The 20,336-nt window shown below is 44.1% G+C and overlaps 1 protein-coding gene across 1 annotated transcript; it reads right to left on the reverse strand.

The window, feature by feature from the left end:
- Positions 1 to 814: 814 nt before the first annotated feature.
- On the reverse strand, positions 815 to 16,970 carry LOC119171742 (xyloside xylosyltransferase 1). The gene is made up of 2 exons (XM_037422570.2): positions 16,355 to 16,970; positions 815 to 1,803 (listed from the first exon to the last, which is right to left on the reverse strand). The coding sequence occupies exons 1-2, from the start codon at positions 16,832 to 16,834 to the stop codon at positions 1,129 to 1,131; spliced, it is 1,155 nt and encodes a 384-aa protein (XP_037278467.2). The 5' UTR covers positions 16,835 to 16,970; the 3' UTR covers positions 815 to 1,128.
- Between the last annotated feature and the right edge of the window lie 3,366 nt (positions 16,971 to 20,336).

Below are 20,336 nucleotides of genomic sequence, written 5' to 3' on the forward strand. Positions count from 1 at the left end.
GCGGTTCGAGATAGGTAGTGGTGCACTTGAAGTTTGTAAAAGAGTTCGTCTACTTAGGACAGGTAGTAACCAGGGAGCTGAACCATAAGACTGAAGTAACTAGAAAAATAAAATTAAGGTGGAGCACATTTGGCAAGTATTTTCAAATGATAACTGGTAGATTGCCACTACCCTCAAGAGAAAGGTAAATAACCGCAGCATCTTGCCGGCACTTTACTATGAAGCAGAAGCCTCGAGGCTCACAAAGAGGGTTAAGCTTACTTTGAGGATGACAGAGTGAGCGATGGAAAAGAAAATTATAGGTGTAACCTCAAAAGACACAGAGAGAGCAGAGTGTGTCAGGGAACAAACCAGGGTTAAGGATATCATAGTTAAAATCAAGAAGAACAAATGGACACGGGCCGGGCACGTAAGCAGGATAACCGTTGGTCATTAAGAGTAACTGAATGGATTCTCAAAGAAAGCAAACACACAAAGGAGAGACAGAAAGTTAGGTGGGCCGACGAGGTTAGGATGTTTGCAGGCATTAAGTGACAGCAGCAAGCACAGGACCAAGTTGACTGGTGAAACATGGGAGAGGCCTTTGTCCTGCAAGGGGTGTAGTTAGGCTGATGACGGTTGGTGGCAGGAGCAGCAAAATTACGACACACGATGCTGCTGTTCCCAAGCAAGAGTGCCAGTCACATTCCATTCCACAGAATGGGTGTGGCTTGTGAAAAGCTCTGCACCAAAGAGCTTTTTTAGGACAACTGCGATAGAAGATATTGTGGTTCATAACTTCAGTGAAAAAAAGAAAGAAAAAAATGTGCTTAGCTATGTGTGCCAATAAGGAACGGCCAAATGTTTATTGACTTAAAATGTGGGCTTTCAGATGGGCAAACATCAAAACTAGCTGCTTTTTGCCGTTCATACCTGCTTCAGAAAATGGAATGTGCTTGGAGCTCTCACTATCGGTGTGCTTGGAAACAACAGCACCGCATCTCGCAACTTTACTCCCTGGGCGTCCAGTGACTTGTGAAAATCTTTTTCCATTGCGACTCCACATTTAAATAGTGCTTGCATTCGGGAACTGTACCAGGATTTTCATGCTGAGCGTGACACCCGAAACAACCCCGCCTTCATAGTGGGTCACCTTACTGACGGTATGGAAGCATTGCAGTTGCCGTGATAAATGTGAACGGTACCGTTGCACCTGTGATACTCGTCAAAGACATCCGCATAGCCGTGATGCCGCCACCACTCACACAGCTGCCGATTCCATGTGCATGGTAGTACATAAAATAGCTCAGGGAATTCCCAGCTTAGGAGGGAGTAGAAGTCCTGGTCTCCAAGATTGCCTCCAAAGCTGTATTTTTTTACCAGCCACTGCACCCCATCAGCTGTGAGGAACTTCTTGTAGGTGGAGGAGCTCTGAACAGCTTTGAGATCTATCAGCAAAACTCCACTGTTGAACCCAGGATTTCCGCGTGGCGCAGGTTCGCCACATGTGGTGCCTGGATGCTGCTGCCGGTACTTGTGCAAGCAATGCCGATAGACGGGCTGAAGTTCGTGCGCAAGCCCCATTATCGCACCCGGAGGAAACTGGGCAAAGTGTTTGTGCAAGAGGGCAATATCCGAGCGCAGATGGAGATCGACATCCAGAAGGATGAGGCGGCGGACTCCCTTGGGAAACAGCCGATGCAGACCCGTCGACAGGAAGAAGAGCTTCTTGCCGTAGTACCCGTGTGAACTGAAGTGAGGCTGCAAAAAGGACACCAGGTCTTCGAGGGGAGCCAGCATGTCATCCATATGCAGCAGCTCTGCCTGCAAGAAAAATTCAGCAGCTGTCACACTCTAGTTTTACCAAGGAGCCAAGCTGTACGCCGCAGCACAAATGAGCTGCATTAAGGAAGAACACATGTTCGCCATTAGAACAATGCTTTTAATGCCTCATGCAAACACTTTTCTTTTTCTATTGTTATTAAGAAGCCGATATGTGAAAACCATATTTACAATGTGTTTAAAGGAACACTAAATGGTCATTCTATGCCAGACGTCCCAGCCATTTTGACAACTATCTCAAATGTATTAAAAAAATTGTGCTCACTTCTGCATTAAAAGCAGTGAATTACTAGAATGTTTTCGAGAGGAAAAATTTTTTGGCCAAGCAGGTGCCTTCTGAACTTCCCAGAATGTCGTGTTGGTGTTGTTTGTGAGAAAATTTCTTTTAGAAGTACCACCTTTTCTCTCTATACCAAATTTGGTCTACATATTAATTTGAAGCTGAGCAATATTAGTGCAATTTTTCTGCCCCATATGCCCCCAAGAATTTAACCAAAATGTGTTACATTTGCATTTTTTCTTGATGGCAATACTGCACTCTATGGATATCAGAGTAAATAATTATTACTCCGCAGAAGCTATATATTGCAGGAAAAATCAGGAAGTTCACAAAATCATCATTTTTGTCCATGTTCAGTTGCAATTTGCACTGCGTGGTGGTCCAATTAAAAATCAACTTTACACCTAAATCAAAAGCAAACCAACAATTATATGGCACAAAAATATGGCAAGTTTTATCATTACAATTTTTGTTTTAGGGAATAAAATAATTTTTGAAGATTCCCACTGATGGATAAGTTTCTATACAGCTTCTGCCTTCAAGTTTGTCGTTGCTGTCGATGGGAAACTTAAAAAATTATTTACAACAGGATGCCTTTATGGAGTCTTTGTCCAAAGCATTCAAGCAGTGGAGTAGCTTAGTTGTAGAAGATTTGGCTACCACAAAGAATGCCTAGGTTTGGTTCTGACTTTTACACTGTTTTATGAAATCACACGAGTTTCTGCAACACAAAAAACGTTTTTTGAGGCCAGCATCTCATGAGGTATACAGGGCTTAAGCCACGAAGTATGTCTTACTACAGCTTGCCTTTCCCCTGAGCCTCAACGCAGAATTGGGGCAGCCCTCATGGCTTACGATTAAAATGAGCCCAACGTAAGGAAATAATGAAGATGCATATGCAACAGGATTGCCAGGTTTGGCTACCTGGCACCAACTTGGCAACTTTCTTAAGCTGCTTACATCAGAAAAGACGTCCACTTGGCCACTTTTTCAGTCTACTTGAACTAGACTATGATTATTATTATTTCTAGATGTCAAAGCCACTGGCATTCGAATATGTAGAGCCAAAACATGACAGCCAAGGCATGTTTCCAGTTCTTTAAGTTGAACTTCCCACTTGGTAGCACAAACTAGAAAGGCTTTTGAACACTTGACTGGGGCTTGGGGAAAACTAGTCCAAAGGGCTAGTGAACCACCTACTGCTGAACACGCCTTCAGACAATAACTAGAAGTGGACAGAATAATCGAAAGCACTCCGCATCTAGGGTGCTCAGCCCTCAAAGACCATAGAGATCCTACATCCAATGAACTTCTTGCGCAACTTGGGTTTTGGTACAGGGACTGCAAATCAGGAACAGCAAGTTCCTGATTTGCAGTTCCACAGTCCACAAGTTCCACAGTCATTTTTATTGTTGCCAGAGTGCTGTTGCTTGCAGTTCTTTTAAACATGTACAGACATTAATTTTCACACGTCAGTTCATGCTGCCATACAAATATCCTGTACACAGAGCAAGGGTGAAGCTCAGGAAATGCAGATACTTCATCATAACATTAAAGCAGATTTTCGCAATGCACACCTTCTGACATAAACGCTATGATGACATCAGGCTACAGAGCCAATGCTGATGACTTCGCTATCTAGCATTGCTAGTGATGATGTCAGAACATGCAATGTGAACGCTTGTGTGCCATCATAAACATTCAAAATGGCCACTTGCACGTCGTGCTGAGCAGCCAAAAAAATGTCACAAATGTCAAATGAGCCGCCAAAAAAATGTTGCACGAGGATGTCACAAGGAGTTCACACCACGTTCTGATGCAAGAGTACAGTAGGAACTCAAACGAGTTTTTAAGAACATACTGTAATCATTCTTTCAGAGTGCACTCACGCTTACACAGCACATTTTTTAGGCTGGTGAGGGCTCAACCTTTCAGTGATGGAAAAAGAAAAAAAAAGTATTTGTGTCAGTACCCTTTAAGAAAGTCATGCAAGACGCATGAAGAGTGTATCATTTTTGTGACAGTCTAAAGAACTTGAAAATTCTGCGTGAAATGATCGCTCAAATCAACAACATATACTTGAATTTTCACAATTTCATTCTGAAGGCTTTATGCTAATACTTATTTATCTTTTCTCTAAAGGGCTTTGCCATTCAGTTATTTAAAAACATTGCAGTTCTTTTCACACATCTGGATACTTTTTGCTACATTTACTGCGCTTGGCTCAAGTAGGCTGGTTTCTGCATTCTTCCAGCGTTCTTTTTTTTTTGTCTTTTCAGTCTGGAAACTCCGATATGTAGTGCTTATTGAGCTCATTACAAATGCAGAAGCATGTGTTCTCTGCTGTTTTTTTTTTTGCCGCTAACAATAATACATCAAAAGGTTGAGTTCAAGAAGGTCATGCAATTTCATTCTCGCAGGAAAGAAAAAAAAAAACACGTTTAACAAACAGTGGTAATGCAGATTGTGAGTTCAGTTGTGTGCACTAAAGCACATACGTGTTTTTTACAAGTAACACCGGCCAAATCAACACCACACAAATGGAAAGAGCAATTTCAACAACCTTGTCAGTTTCCTATGTCAGATAAAAGCATAGTACTCTTCCCAAAACAGCCCACCAGAAAACTTAAGGATTAAAATAAGAAACTGCTTACTTGGTGACACTCAACACATGGTGCACCCTAAGCCAACTTTGAAGTTTGGGCTTTCCTTCACAGCTGAGGTTGTAATTAGTGTCTCTACAATGAGTGACATATAGCGCCAGTGATTATGAAGTACTCTCTAGTCTGTACAGCATATAATCAAGTCACACAGCTTCAATCTGAGGCCTTGTTTTTCTTAGGTCCATTCAATGCCAATTCAAGTGCACCACAGCTCAAGGTCTGTTGCACCTACAATGCTCTATCACTAAGGCAAGAATGGTCAAAATTCGTAGTAAACTAAAATCTTTTGCTTGCATATGATAGCTGCCACGGTCCAACACAAAGCAGTTTCTCTGGCAGATTGAATTGCAGTGTGGTGGGGACGACGGTTGATAATGATGAAACTACATCCAATATAAAGTGATGCACAAAATTTGACAAGTCAGTGGCAGGTCAATACACTTGACGTTGCCAACACAAACAGCATATGGCAAATATTATAGTTCAGTTAAGTGCCAGTGGAGCAGCATAGGGTTGACCCACAAAGAGAAGTGATGTATTCCAACTACAGTAACAGCCGATTGGCTCATTGCACAGAAAGACGCTAGTGGCTGCAGTGTGCTTTGCTTGCCCACGTTTCCGTGAGAACTGCGGAGGTTAGCCGCAATATTTATTTAACAAAAAAGTGGAACGGTTATGTAATTGGCGATAGCAAGAGCGGTAGGATATGACCATGATGCTGCAGCAGGGGAGAGGCACAAAAAAGGCCCTGTGTTGTGTACCTCAAGAGCCGGTATATTAGTGCTACTGCAGTCTGTGCTGTGCTAGATGTGCTAGTGGTGCACTTTAGGATTGCTGCCTAGGAGCTCATATGCATGTTTCAATGGGGCTTACGGTTACAGTGGCCGCTTTTCTCCAGGAACGGCATTCACAGTTTTTCTTTCTAAGTGTATAAATGCACTGTGCTACCTTTTGTTCAATTAAATTTTTTTTTCTTCTCTCTGAAAAACCTCCCAAACTAGAGCTGGCTGGGGGCTGTAGCTGAAGAACTGGCCTGCAGCGACTCTTGTTAATGCAAGCATTCTACCAAACTTTATCCCCCATTCCTTTCAAAGCACTCTGCAAAGACTAACCCCAGAGTCCTTCTTTTTGCTAAAAACCCTCTAATCAAAATAGAAAAAGGAAGAACAGAGGAAACATGGCTGCTTGCTCTGAAAACAAGTGTTCCTTCACTGCAACTGTAACAACCTGTTTTGTCCCGTGGACACCACAAGAGAAAAGAGTACTCCCTCTCCCCCCCCCCCCCTATACACACATGCGCACACACACAGGCACACACATATCAGATGGTGAGAACGCAAGCCCATCAGTTTGTCACTGGCTGTCGTCCGCTAGAAAGGTGCATCGCCAGCCAAAGCTGCCAGTCCACATGTGAACATAACGATGAGAAGGAGCAGTTGTGTGTGCTGCGGTTTCCACAGAATTTAAGTTGCATTAACATGCATTTCAAAAGAAGTTGCTCGTCACTTGGTGTGAAGTTGCAAGCTATGAATCAGTGTGCGGTCTGAAAGAATAATAACTGTGCATGATGGAACCTTTTGACATTATAGGGAAATCATGTGGACAAGGATATATGAGTAAACACGAACCTTTGATTTTTTTAGCCCCATAGAATACTTTTTTGTTTTCAACGTAGATGATGAAGAAGATGCGTGCGTGATATTTTGCACTGGCTACTTGCGCTCACTGCTAGAGCTGGCAGAAAATCACGCATGAGAGCAGAAAACAGCGACATGCATATTGTCCTTAGGTGACGGTTGTGAGGTTGTCTTCTCCATATTTGTTGGTGGTCTTGTAAGTTATCTTACAAGATCACCAACAAATATGGAGAAGACAACCTCACAAAAACAAAGCACGAGAGGGTGAAGACACTTATGGAAGTAATTCGAGGCGTTGCTTACACGCTGTACAACCGCGATCGAGAATTATTAACAGGCACAATTTTTCAGGTAGTTGCTTCCGAACGGTGTTTCTGCAACTGTAGCGTCAGCCGGGCACTCGTGTGAGAAAAAGCACTCGGCTTCTGCTATGTTTCCACATTCTTTCGGCAAGGTGCCATGAATTTCTGCCATGAATGAGAACCCGGGAGCAACAAACAACGATCCTAACTTTCAAGCCGTGGCATTTGTTGGTGGTGCCTTGGCGGTTAAAAGTTGCAGCGCTCGAGGCCCATAGGTCACTGGTGGGCAGGACTCAGGACTCCATAGAGGGCATTCAATGGCGTGAAAGCAAGTTGGCAGATGAAGTCATGCAGAGATCAGCACTGAGGCACACACATCCGAAGAGCTAGCAAAAGGTTTGGAGCGGGCCGATGTGTGCAGCTGACAGAGTTGACAACTGGTGACTGTGCTGCATAGGTGGGCGAACTCACTCATGAGTCGTCTCACTCAGATTCATGTCGAGTCGTGAGTGTGAGCCTGAGTGAGTCCGGGTGAGTAATGTTTTTGTGAGTCTGAGTGAATACGGTTGAAGAAAATTTTCATGGGTGTGAGTCCGAGTGAGTTCGGTTCAGGAAAACTTTGGTGAGTCCGAGTGCGTCTAAAGCACGAGTTATATTTTTTGAGTGAGTCCGAGTGAGTTCCAGTTTCTTTTGCCGACCTAAAGTTCTATCTTGTCATTTTCTGCATAACTATTAGCTTTACCTGAATTCAAGTTTGTACTCAAATCTAGTCAGCGGCATTCAAAACAGTGTTGGTCATAGAGCAGTTCAATAGTTATTAATTAGAGGCATGAATTACATACGGGGGTGCCTTGATCTCCCCCCTTCTCAGCTCTTATAGAAAATTTTTTGATCATTATATCTTGTGCTGTCATCTCTTCCAAGAAAAATTACCCTACTGGTTTGGAAGCACCCAGAACTCGTTTTTAAAAGATACTTGGGCAAACAGCCCTAAAAAGAGCACCGATTTGGTGACATATTCGTGTTAAAGAGCATTGACCACACGATCGAAAAAGCTATCTTAGGCTAACAGACTCGTGAGTCGACACATTCGGACTAATCAGACTCGTATCGAGAAATGAGTCTGAGTGAGTCCAGATGAGTAATGCTTCAGATGAGTCCGACTGAGTCCGACTGAAGAAAATTTTTGGGAGTGTGAGCTCGAGAGAGGGAGAGAAGAAACTTTGTTAAAGTGTCCATGCTGTGGTCAAAAGTGGCAGAGGGCCGGGAGACACACTTCTCAGTAGCCCCCTCCCTCATGCGGCGGCCAGACCTTGAATCCTGGTGATGTCCTAAGCCAGCCGGACAGCCCAGAGCTGGTCCTTTGGGCACGTTCTGAGCAGCATAGCCTCCCACTGCTTGTGAATGTAGCCTCCCACATTGTGATTGTAGGGTTCGTGCTGTGTTGAATTGAGTAACTGCAGGGCAGGCCTATATGATGTGGTAGCGTTCGGTGTTACGTGCACCACATGTCTTGAATTGTGGTGTGTGAACAGTGGGGTAAATACGACATCACAGTGACGGACAGGGGAAAGTGCTTGTCTGCAATAGACGCCAGGTAGTGGATTGCTGCTTACTAAATGACTTGTCTGGTGGCAGGTGTTTAAGTCGGGCCTTACGGTAATACATCAGGATTTCTCCAAAGGTAACCACTCTGCCCCTCGCATGGTCGGGAAAAGAGGAGATCGTCATCTTTCGGCTCAACTACGTCGGGTCGCAAGGGGTGGTGCTCGGCTGGATGACGCGCCCAGTGGACGAGAGCTCGGGCGTGTTCGTTTCCCATGAGCCCCGAGTGGCCCAGAGCCCAAGTGATCTTGACGCGGCAAGGACGTAAGGAAGATGTAGTTGTGAAAATGCGGAGCGCCGGTTGGGAGATCAAACCGAGTGAGTCTAAAGCTCAAAATATATTTCATGAGTGAGCCTTAGTGAGCTCCACAAGTCTTGCTGACCTATGCTGCGCTGGTCAATGACAGAAGAAGATGAGGATAGAGAAATGTGCAGCATGTATCAGTGGTAGTGACATTGGCCACAAATAGCAGAGATGGAAATAAATGAGCAGGGGGGTAACCAGCGGGGTGACAAACTGAGCCCGTGCGCCCCCCTCCCCCCAAACATTTTTTCGCTATGGCATATTGAGCTAACAGTGACCATCATAAGGAGTGCACTCCCAAAAATTTAAAAGAAACCCCCCTCTTCCCGCTCCCAAAATATTTCTGGTTACACGCCTGTAAATGAGGCTTAGTAAATTATGCAAGAGCTGGTTCATTGGATGTCTCAGATGAGTGCCATGAGAAGTAGCTTATCTGCGACTAAACAAAATCCATAGAGCACTGTGAAATCAGGAAACACCCGGTTAACATGGCCGCTATAAGAACATCGAAGTGCAGACTGTTGCTGTGGGTAATATCATTTTTCAAACCATGATGTCTGGTCTAAAGTGAGAGAACCCTATGTTCCAAGTTCACACGAAGGACAAGGTCAACAATGAAATAGAAGTTGCACACTACTGAACTGTTCATGCAAACATCTGATGTGAACTTGGACACACCTGAAATTGCAATGAGGCTGCAAAGTGCATTTACTGGGCCTGTGATCTTGAATGGCTGATGCTCCTGCACTACTGACCCTTCAGCTGAGCGCAAACATGTAGAATAGTTCCCAATCACAACTAGGTAAAGGGGGATCTTTTATCGGGCACTGTGTGAACCAACAAGACGTACTAAGTACAGAATTCGATAGTGACGTCTTATAGTAGTTATGTAATTATGTGGACTAACACTGCCAGGAGTTGCCAGGTGGTGTGAAATGCTGAATATCTAGAGAAGCATGATGACAATATTTTTGTGATTTAGCCTGGCAATTATTTCATTGCATACTTACATATTCTCAAAATAAAAAAAAATCGGAGAGCGTAAACTGAGGCAGTTTGTTGACAAGGTTTTATGCTGCTGATTCCACATGACTAACACAAGAGGGCGCAAAGAAACTGTGACTAAAAGCTGTGGAAAATATCACCGCATAAATTTTTTTCGTCATATTTCGTAATACAGAGAGAGTAGTCTTACTGATTATTCTGTGTGTGCATAAATGTGTAAGCTAAAGCTATATCAACGTGAACAAATTCTTGATGACCTCAACTTCTGCTCAGTACTATACTGTTATTGGTGGATGTAAATTTGCCCTTTAATAGCTCCCTGAATGCTACAATGAGGCATGAGCCTTTACATCGTAAATGTAGCGCAAGAAAAAGTCAAGGACAAGAAAGTGTACACCTCAAGCACTTACTCACAACTGAAGGCTTTATTGCTTGAACCGAAATTATATAACATCTACACTTGATGCTCGACTGAATCCTGCACATGCGCATCATGGACCTTTTGTTTCGCCCACGTTTAGCATGTTATGTATTCAAGTACGGTACGGGTTCGCACCAGAAATGTTTGTCGCTGAATTTCCCTAGAAATATCTTGTGAAGTTACTTAAGTGTACATAGGTGTTTGTAGTCCTATCTAAAGCTCAACAGGGACCAGGCAAAAAAGTGAATAGGAGGAAGAAAGTCTGGTCAACATTGCTGTTCGAGCAAGAAGTAATTTATTGGCCAGCGAGAGCGCCTGAACAATGCAAGCTACATTTGGTAACTGTTTGGATGTCACTGCAAACTCATTTTGGATTCCGTGCAAAACGGTTGTGTCATCCTCGATCTCCAACGTCAGTGCACCTTTCGCCAATCAGCTCGCCGTCTGCAATCTTTTGACGCAGTCCAGCTCTCGCTGAGCAATGCGCCATCTTCGTACTTTTTCAACCGTGTCCCCCAACTTTCTTATCTCTTCTTTCACTCCTGAGCAGTGTGTGCTCTCTCTTAATCTTTCTACTAGTATTCTTTTTATCCCCTTCTCCCATCCCCAACAAGGAGCTTAGCAGTGTCACCAGATTAGGCAGACGCAAATTCAAGAACCACGCATTCAAGTCATTGCAGTGATATGAGAACTAGATTGGTTGGGGAATGGCTTCACAAACAACCCGTCCCGAGTGAGTAAAGGCAGCATAAGAAAAAAGATTGAATGAACTTAGCGCGATACAAAAGTGAAACTTACAAAACTAGCAACCGAAATTGGAAAACCTGGCACAATAATGAAAGGATGATTATAGCCTTGACAACAGGCTACTACTAGAGCTGCTCTCCACTAAGCATCGCATGAGTTATAGTGCTATTAGTATAGCATCACCCGAGAGCCCAAAAACTTGCAGGTATTGCATGGTGCTGTGCATAGGCAGATGGCAAACTTGTGTAAGATACTTCGAAAATGCATTTGTGATATTTGGGAAGAAAAAGTACAACATAACAAATTCAATTAGCACCCGAATAGAGTACAATATACTCTGAAAAGTATTCTAATAGTTTGGAGATATATTCCCAAGCTCTTATTTATTGCAAAATCTGAAAATGCAAGCTCTTTTAATGGGGGCGGCATGTTAGGTATTGGCAATGGGAAGAGGGAGACTGCTGCAAAAAGATCCTGTTGCCTTTCCCATTTCAAAGCAGAGCACATTGGGCTTCTCACTGCGCCAGTTATTATGAACAGGAATAATCAATATGAACCAGTACGCGCTGGCTTTATCCTTTTGTTTCGCTTACACAGCACATAGCATGACTCGTCATTTTTTTACAGCAAAAGATGTTACGAGATCACAGCAAAGGTCGCATACGCCATAGTTGTCCGTTGCTGCCAGTGTCTGTAACCCCTATCGCACGAAATATGAAAAAAAAAAAACGAGTAAAAAAAAAAAACACCTAAGAGACAACAATGAGATTCGAACCCGGATCACCTGCATGCCAACAAAGCTACACCGTTAATAGAGACTCCCGGGCAAACTGGCCTTAGGCAGGCTTGATGTATTGAAACAGTAAAGAACACCAAAAGAACATATCGGCATCACAAAATGCGAATCGCGTAATGAGTGGGCAGTGGAATGCTCCAACCCATTATAAAAGCTTCAGGCGTAATTTTTCATCATCGTCAGCCACAGCATAAAAAATTGCACAAAATCCCATGCAAGTGTGTAGCGGGTAGCATGCTTCTACAAGGAATGATGAAAGATGGCATAGTGAATGCCTGTTTACTACACAAAAATTATGATTATTTATGGTGTAGCGGGTACCCTGCAAGTTTGCTTGTAGCACTTACCCAAACAGTCTTTAAAAAAGCTCTGAAAGGCAGATCCTTGCTGTGACTGTGCTGCCCGTTCTGCGCAGACCTGGCAGCTTTTTTTTTTCTCTTGCTACTGAAAGTGGGGCTCTTTAAACTGATTGCATAAGTACTAGTCACGAAAGTAAAATCATGCAATATGTAACAACTAGTGCCGTGACTAAAATTAAAGTTGCATCAGGTACCGTCGAACCATGTGGATAAAATTGGGTAATAATTAGTTGCGTGGCTGAAAATCGCCTAACATCACGAGACATCTAGTCATGAGACTACATCACGCTACATCCCATAATAGCTAGTCATGTAACATGTTCCTACTATAAACCATGTAACAGCTAGTTCTGGGAATCACAACATCACGTGACAGGTTGTCTGTCACGTGACATGTTTAGCCTAGTCTACGACCTAGATAGTATAGCCTAGTATGACTAGCCTAGTGTGCCTAGGAAGAACTTAGCATATCTAGTAAAAGCTTAGCATTAATACTGAAACTTAGCTAGACTGAAGAATAGCTCCAATGATGGTTCCAGCACGGTAAACCTTAGCACAGCAAAAAAATTTTGTAGTCCGATGGTGCATAGAGAGACATATCATTCACGCTCTCTAGAGTGGACGATGAAAATTTTCGATGGCAAGAATTTGGACATAGCAGAGTTCCTCAAGCACTGAAAGAACGTGTTCCAGTGTTACAGTTTACTTTAAAACCTGATTGATGCTCATGAAACAGATGCCTGCAGGAAGACGTGTGAATAGGAGTGGTAGTACAAAAAACGGGACACAAAAAGGCAACAAAGAGAAAGATACCGCACATTCATTGTTGCCCTGTTTTTCGCGCTGCCACTGTTATCTTAACATGCCATACCAACAAGCCCCCCTTGCATTTGTCATACACTGTGGGACAGGCATCTAAGCTCCAAACAAAAGAAAGAGAAAAAGAGCAGGAGTGTTGGTGCCGGTACTGTCTTTCAGCGTTTCTTTGTCCATACAGGCACTATGGCTGTGTTGGGTTTCAGTTATTGAGAGCTGCCTGGCCAAAATGTTGCTTTCTCTTTTGTCCAATTTGTTATTGTCCAAACTACTCTGCTTACTTGGAAAACTGCATGCCTGCAGTCTCCCCTTCACTCAAACCAACCCTTTGCTCCTTTCCGTTCATTGTGCAGAGTAGCTTCAAAGCTTTAATGCTTCCTTACATATTCAAGTGTGTGTGACAATCATGCTAAAAATGTTTTGTGAAATGTAGCTGAAATTTATTCATAAGAGTTACTATTTATTCAAGAGCCTTTTCTTTGCACTGTGGGAACTAAATGTTGCATTTTGTGTGTGATAACAACCTTGCACATATTTAGATGCTCTAGAGGTAACCTTAGTCAACTGCTGCAAACAAGAGCCTCTACTAAAGGTACATAAACAGTGATAAAAAAACTTGTCCAATCACTCGGGTTACAGGTCATTCAGAGCTCTTAATGTTGCAAGCATTTTTTAAAGATCTATTTTGAGTAAGCCGAGCTTTCCAAAGAACATGAAAAATGCCATTGTATGCGAAAACTGAAACAATATAGTGAAAAAAGTGCAGTAACATAGTGGTTATCAACAGAACAAGGGGAATGAAGAAAAGAAGATATTGTGTTGTCCCATGTATCTTTACACAAGATAATCTAGTGTGTAACAGTGCTTTAGGAACACACTGTGCAACCATACTTGACAAGACAAATAGTTTATTATTTTATCAACAAGTGTGTATGTACATAAAAGCTGTGATAAGAGACTTTAACAAGTGTGCTGTGTGCAAAGTATTAGAGGCATATGCTGCAGAAGTAGTAGATAAAATAGATCATGGTGCAGTTAATCAGTGCAATGGCATTCACATTTTCTTAACTTACCGTGACATGTTGGTGCATTCATAGTTCTATGACCATGAAGTAGTTATCGCATTACTGACACGATCAGGAAACACTAAAAAGTGACAAAACTTAATGACAAGCCAATACATGTACTCTGATAAATCAACACGGGAATGTAGGCACACTTAACCAACTGGCCGTTTTTTTTTTTCAGAGATTTTCAGAGATTATTCCCCCCACAAAAGACAATTTACTTATTTGTCCTCCACACTTTTCTGGCTCCATACTTTTGTCTCTATCAGACTTCTAAAATGCACTTCAAACAATTCACTAGCGAGAAGAAATACATGCGAGTGTTGAAAAGCATTGAATGCAACCTGCCTTGCCAGGATGAGCAAGTGGTTGAAATACATTAATGTGGCCGATACACGGACTACCAAATTTGGAGAGAAGATCAACGCAATGTGGACCACAACCCTTCAGCAAAACATCAATCATAAGAACGTAAAGTGACAGTTTCGCGTGACTGCTGGAAAGGCCACTTAAAGACCTGCTAGAAGGAAGTCCCAAGAATATTCATGTGCCAGGCTATACACGGGACATTATGGTCTCTTACCCCAACCTAGTGATCACAGTGCTGGGATTGCTTCAAACTGTAAACAGTAGCTGGGTAGTTCAGTGGCCATTTTACTTAATAAGCAAGATACAAAGTATTATGAATCTAGAAGTGTCCCAATTACAAATGACACTGTGTGTCAAGGTGAGCTAGCCAAACAAGTAAAAAGCATTGTACCCTGTGCAACCAACCCAAGCACACAGTTCATCATGGCTTATTTTTTTAGGAGAACTGCAAAACAATGCCACTTGGTTATTTTTCTGATCTCTTAAAGAAACAATACTGGTCAGTAGCATACATCGATACAAACTCGAATTGGCAACATTGTTTCCCACCTTTATGTGTATGTCGTTTGTCTCTGCCTGTTGCCAAAAGTTGCTTTTCTTACTTAATTGAAATGTTGACAGTCGAAAATCCCCACTGCATCTGTACATCGATTGATATGTGAAGTTTAACGTCCCAAAACCACCATAAGATTATGAGAGATGCTGTAGTGGAGGGCTCCGGAAATTTCGACCACCTGGGGTTCTTTAACGTGCACCCAAATCTCAGCACACGGGCCTACAACATTTCCGCCTCCATCGGAAATGCAGCCGAAGCAGCCGGGATTTGAACCCGCGACCTGCGGGTCAGCAACTGAGTACCTTAGCCAATAGACCACCGCGGCAAGGCACTGTATCTGTACATCCTTCGTCAAGTTTACCAAAAGTAACTCTAGCCAACAAGACTGTAGAAATCATAATGTCCTCCGGGTCGATTTAATTACCAATAACACTCTATTTCTGCTTCCTGGATTTTATAATTTGTGAGCTGACCACAGCATCCTAGCTGTGTATTGTTGTCTCCTGGCACCGAATTGTGGCAGGTTGTGACATCCTTCACAGTGAAATTTATCTTGAATTTGTCCATCATATTAGCAACCTATCTAGGGCTTTGCTGCCATATTGCAGTTAAGCATTGAATGCTCCATTAAGTCTTCCTTTGTTCAAAGTAGTGTTATCAACGTCTCAGGTGGCTAGATTGCAAACATATCAGGTGAGTGGGAACAAGGCAAAGAACACTTGTCGTCCTTTTTGAGGCCATTTGGCACTGTGATGCTCATACGAGCAGCAGTAACGGTTTGCAGCTAGGCTTGTTTTCCCACTCTTCATTTCATCCTGTCATATTCTCGCACTTTAATTCACACGGGCTGGTCGTCGAAAACCGTGAGAAAAGCTGCCCTTCTATAACAGATGCCGCGTCCGCGCAAATCCCAACGGAATGGACAAACTGGAAATATGACTAACGCCCATGTGGAATGACGCGCGCCCCCGCCACAGCGCGGGCAACCAAACATTGCGAGGGCGGTCCCCCCTGCATCATTCACCACACACCCCTCTCCCCCAAGGGGATTCGCTCGCAGGACTTCAAGCTGGACGGTTGTGCCCTCGCGATCTCCGACTTCAGCGTAGCTCCCGCCGACTGGTTCGCCCTCCGCGGTCTCCTGACGCCGTGTAGCTCTCGCACTGTGGCACCCCGCCCTTGGACTGCTTCGACCGGATCCCCACTTTCCTATCTCCTTCTTTTTCCTCTCGTTGGCTGTCTTCTTCTGCTTCTACTTTCCTTCTATCCTTTTTATCCCTCCTTCACCCCACCCCTATAAGGCACTGCGCCGTGTCGCCTGAAGGCAGACAGAAATTAGGTGCCTTTTTCCTCTTCATTGTAACCACTACCACCACCACCCCCAAGGGAATAGGCACGCTTGGCTCGGGACGGTTCTCAGGAGGGAGCAAGTGGGGGATTCCACCACCACCACCACCACCACGATTTCAGGAGGTCGGCGTTCGAGCGGCGCTGCCCCGGCCTAATTGTAAAGCGGGCGGACAGCCCGAACTGAGGGGAAGACGAGTCCGGACGAATCGCGCTGTATGTTTTTTGCTGCGGTCGCGCGCATGCAAATGCAACTTACCCGCACATCCGAAGAGGCCTTGGCCGAGGCGTCCGCTAGAACCTGCCGGGCCACATCGGCGCTGGCGATGTCCGTCACGATGTAGAGCCGAAGCGGGACGCTGCTCAACGCCAGCAGAGATCCGAGGCAGATCGCCAACTTCTCGCGCATGTTTCTGGCTTCGTTGACGTTCGCGAAAATTAGCAGCACGTGAACGACTTCGCTGGAGCGGTCGACGGTGGAACTCGAATCGTGTCGAAAGTGTCCCAGCACTCTGATCGGAAACTTCCAGGCACTTGCGTCGTTGTTCTGGTGGTTGTCACTGCTGTTGCTACGGAGCGATGTCATCCCGCTCGGGTGCGTTTGATTTCGGAAAACACCGTTTCTAATAACAGTGCGCAGCTCGCGCGGACTGGCGTAAAGGATGACAAGCACCGTTACGACACCGAGGGTGACCAGCAGCTGCCGTGCGCGGTGTCTGCGAGGACTGTCAGGCTCCATCTGCACCGGACACGCAGCTACGGGCGCTACATCGCTGGATGCACTTGCGGACGTCGTCGCAGTCTCCAAAGGTCGCGCACACTCAAACAATTTGAAGCATCCGCGTGCATGGCGTGCACCTGTACGCGCACGCAACGCGCGCCATTCCTTGGGCTGGCGGAGCGTCCGACCGCCACAAGTCCTGTGACAACTCCGCGCAACAATGCGCGCACGCGCAGAGGCTCCCGACGAAGATCACGCGAGGAGGTGGAGGTGGTAGAGAGAGAGGAAAACAAGCTTGCGTGGAGCCGTTCACGTGACCTCTCACGCGGACGCGGTTGTTTTGAAATCCCATTGGAACTGCTAACTCTTGCTCCGTAAGCGGAGCACTGCGTCGAATCGGCTTAAAACAACACAGTGACATGACGTTGCTCTGCTAACATGGCTGTTGTGCCGGCGTCAATGAGAGAGAGAAAGAGAGAGAGAGCAACATTGTTGGAAGGCAGATATGTCGGCCTGAGCCACGGGCACGGAGCGTGGCCGGAGCTTCTGCACTTCGGCTGACTTAAGCCTGAAACTCTGCACACGAGAAAAGGAAAAGTGTGAAAAAGAGTGATGGAGTTGATGGGGACATGAGCAAATGATGTGTATGTACAATAATTATGTTACAAAGTGGTCCTAAAGTCCAGTGTTAAGCCCAGTACTCTTCCGAAAATTTATAAATGCCGTTGTAGCCGTCGTTGATGCTGTCTGGTCTATTTCCCGCAGACGCCTATGCCGATGGTAAGGGTTAGACTTGTAAATTGTAAGTGATCTCAACAATCAAGTTTTCGTCGATTCGCGAGTACGGACATTTTACATGAAAGGCGATGTTATCGACAGTGGCTTTTACTGAAGCCAGCACGTTGCCTGAAAAGGCAAAATGTCCACATATACCTACTGGAAGATGATCGAGTGACCATTCCGTTGCATTAGATCGAATGCTTGTACAATTTCGGAAGCCAATACGCAGTATTGTCCTCTTCCTGAGCATGAAGGGTTTGCAATGCAGATTGTATTGGTATGAGATAGCATTGTCTATTTGCGTCGTGTTCGGTCGGATACAAAGTCATCACATTTAGTAACCGATTCGACTGCCGTTGTCAGTTGTCTAAACTGGCCTGCCGGGACATATCCAGTTCATGGATCACACAAGGGACAGTCTAAAAGGCGTGCAGTTACAGACCATTATAGTCGTTGAATCATTCAGTGAAGTATGGCGAGGTGAGATGATTTAGGCAAGCAAACAGAACACGTGATTTCTTCGGAATCTCGAGTAATTGAAACTACGGCAGAGGTTTACGCATGCAATGCGACATCAGTTGGCAATGCGGTTAGTGCTTTGTGCAACACATTCGTGCCAGGTACTCAAAAAAAGACTCTTGTGAACAGGCTGCACAGACTATCGACAGATGTCTTTGCGGTTAGAGGAATAACTTTTACCGGCGAAGTGTCTGGCTGTTAAGGTGGCATCCATAGCCTTGTCTTCTTGTTGAGCTGTGCTTCTTTCGTTTCTTTTTTTAAAGAAAGGGTAAAGTGTTCAACAAAACTCACTTTATTATGTAATATTAATAATATTATTATTATAAAGAGCATTTTTGTCAGCAAATACAATAAAGAAACCTGCTGACAGGGTCACTTATGCATTTGATCAAAAGACGAAAGCAATCTTCTTATCTTTATTCTTATCAAAGGCGTAGCCAGAAACGTTTTTTGAGAGGGCGGCTTCAGCCATGCCCTATGTATGTTCCTACGTGCTTTTGTATGTGTGAGTCCATATATACCCAGACAAAACTTTAAAAAATTAGAGAATCCCCCGTACTACGCGAAGCATGCAAATGCTTTTCATATTCCTGGAGAGGGCAGGGCCCCCGACTTACTCTCTCTCTCTCTCTCTCTCTCTCTATATATATATATATATATATATATATATATATATATCAGCCTGACCACGTTTACTGCTGGACAAAGGCATCTCCCATATTCCGCCAGTTAACCCGGTGCTGTGCTTGCTACTGCCACTTTATACCCTCAAACTTCTTAATCTCATCTGCGCACCTAACCTTCTGTCTCCCCTTAACCTGCTTGCCTTCTCTTGGAATCCAGTTAGTTCCCTCAACGACCAGCGGTTATCCTGTCTACGCGCTACATGCCCGGCCCATGTCCATTTCTTCTTCTTGATTTCAGCTATGATGTCCTTAACCCCCGTTTGTTCCCTAATCCACTCTGCTCTCTTCTTGTCTCTTAAGATTACACCTACCATTTTTCTTTCCATTGCTCGCTGCGTCGTCCTCAATTTAAGCTGAACCCTCTTTGTAAGTCTCCAGGTTTCTGCTCCGTAGCTAAGTACCGGCAAGATACAGCTGTTATATACCTTCCTCTTGAGGGATAGTGGCAATCTACCTGTCATAATTTGAGAGTGCTTGCCAAATGTGCTCCAGCCCATTCTTATTCTTCTAGTTACTTCAATCTCGTGGTTCGGCTCGGCGGTTATTACCTGCCCTAAAGAGACATAGTCTTTTACAACTTGAAGTGCACTATTACCTACCTCGAAGCGCTGCTTTTTTCCGAGGTTGTTGTACATTACTTTCGTTTTCTGCAGATTCATTTCAAGACCCACCTTTCTGCTCTCCTTGTCTAACTCCGTAATCATGAGTTGCAATTCGTCCCCTGAGTCACTCAGCAATGCAATGTCATCTGCGAAGCGCTGGTTACTATATATATATATATATATATATATATATGTATATATATATATATATATATATATATATATATATATATATATATATATATATATATATATATATATATATATATATATATATATACAGTCACTGGACACGACACTGGCAAACTGTCTCAGGAAACCAAAAATTTCCAAAAATTTTATTAAAAGATGACAAACCATGAAAACATCGAATGCAACCGACAAAATAGAGTGACTAGAGCTGTAGGCGTAAAGTTCCCGACATAAGAAGGTATAACATGGAAAGAATTGAGCAGGCTCTAAAAAGAGGCAGAAGCCTAAAACCTGCAAGGACAGACTTTTGCATAGGCGAAAATCAGATGTATGCACTAAGGAACAAGGAAAGCAATGTCACAACCAGTGTGAATAGGATAGTAGAGGGGGTGTAGGAGTTTCACAGAGAGCTGTACAGAAGCCAAAACAACCAAAAAGATATCGTGAGAATCAATAATAGTCCAGAGGAATTCGACATTCTACCGGTAACGACAGGGGAAGTAGGGGAATTCTTAGAATGAATGCGAAGAGGTAAAGCAGCTGGTAAGGCAAAGCCACTGGTAAGGATAAGGTAACAACGAACCTACTGAAAGATGGCGGAGACATTGTGTCTGCATCGGCATGTCGGCATCCTTACGCCGACCAACAATGATTGTACTCTGGAACAAAGGCCGGCACCCACACGCGTGATTGTGAAGAGCGAGAAAACCTTCTGGCGGCAGTTTATCCGCCTTGTAGCTG

This window comes from Rhipicephalus microplus, chromosome 3, assembly GCF_043290135.1.
Source record: "Rhipicephalus microplus isolate Deutch F79 chromosome 3, USDA_Rmic, whole genome shotgun sequence".
Taxonomy (NCBI): Eukaryota; Metazoa; Arthropoda; class Arachnida; order Ixodida; family Ixodidae; genus Rhipicephalus; species Rhipicephalus microplus.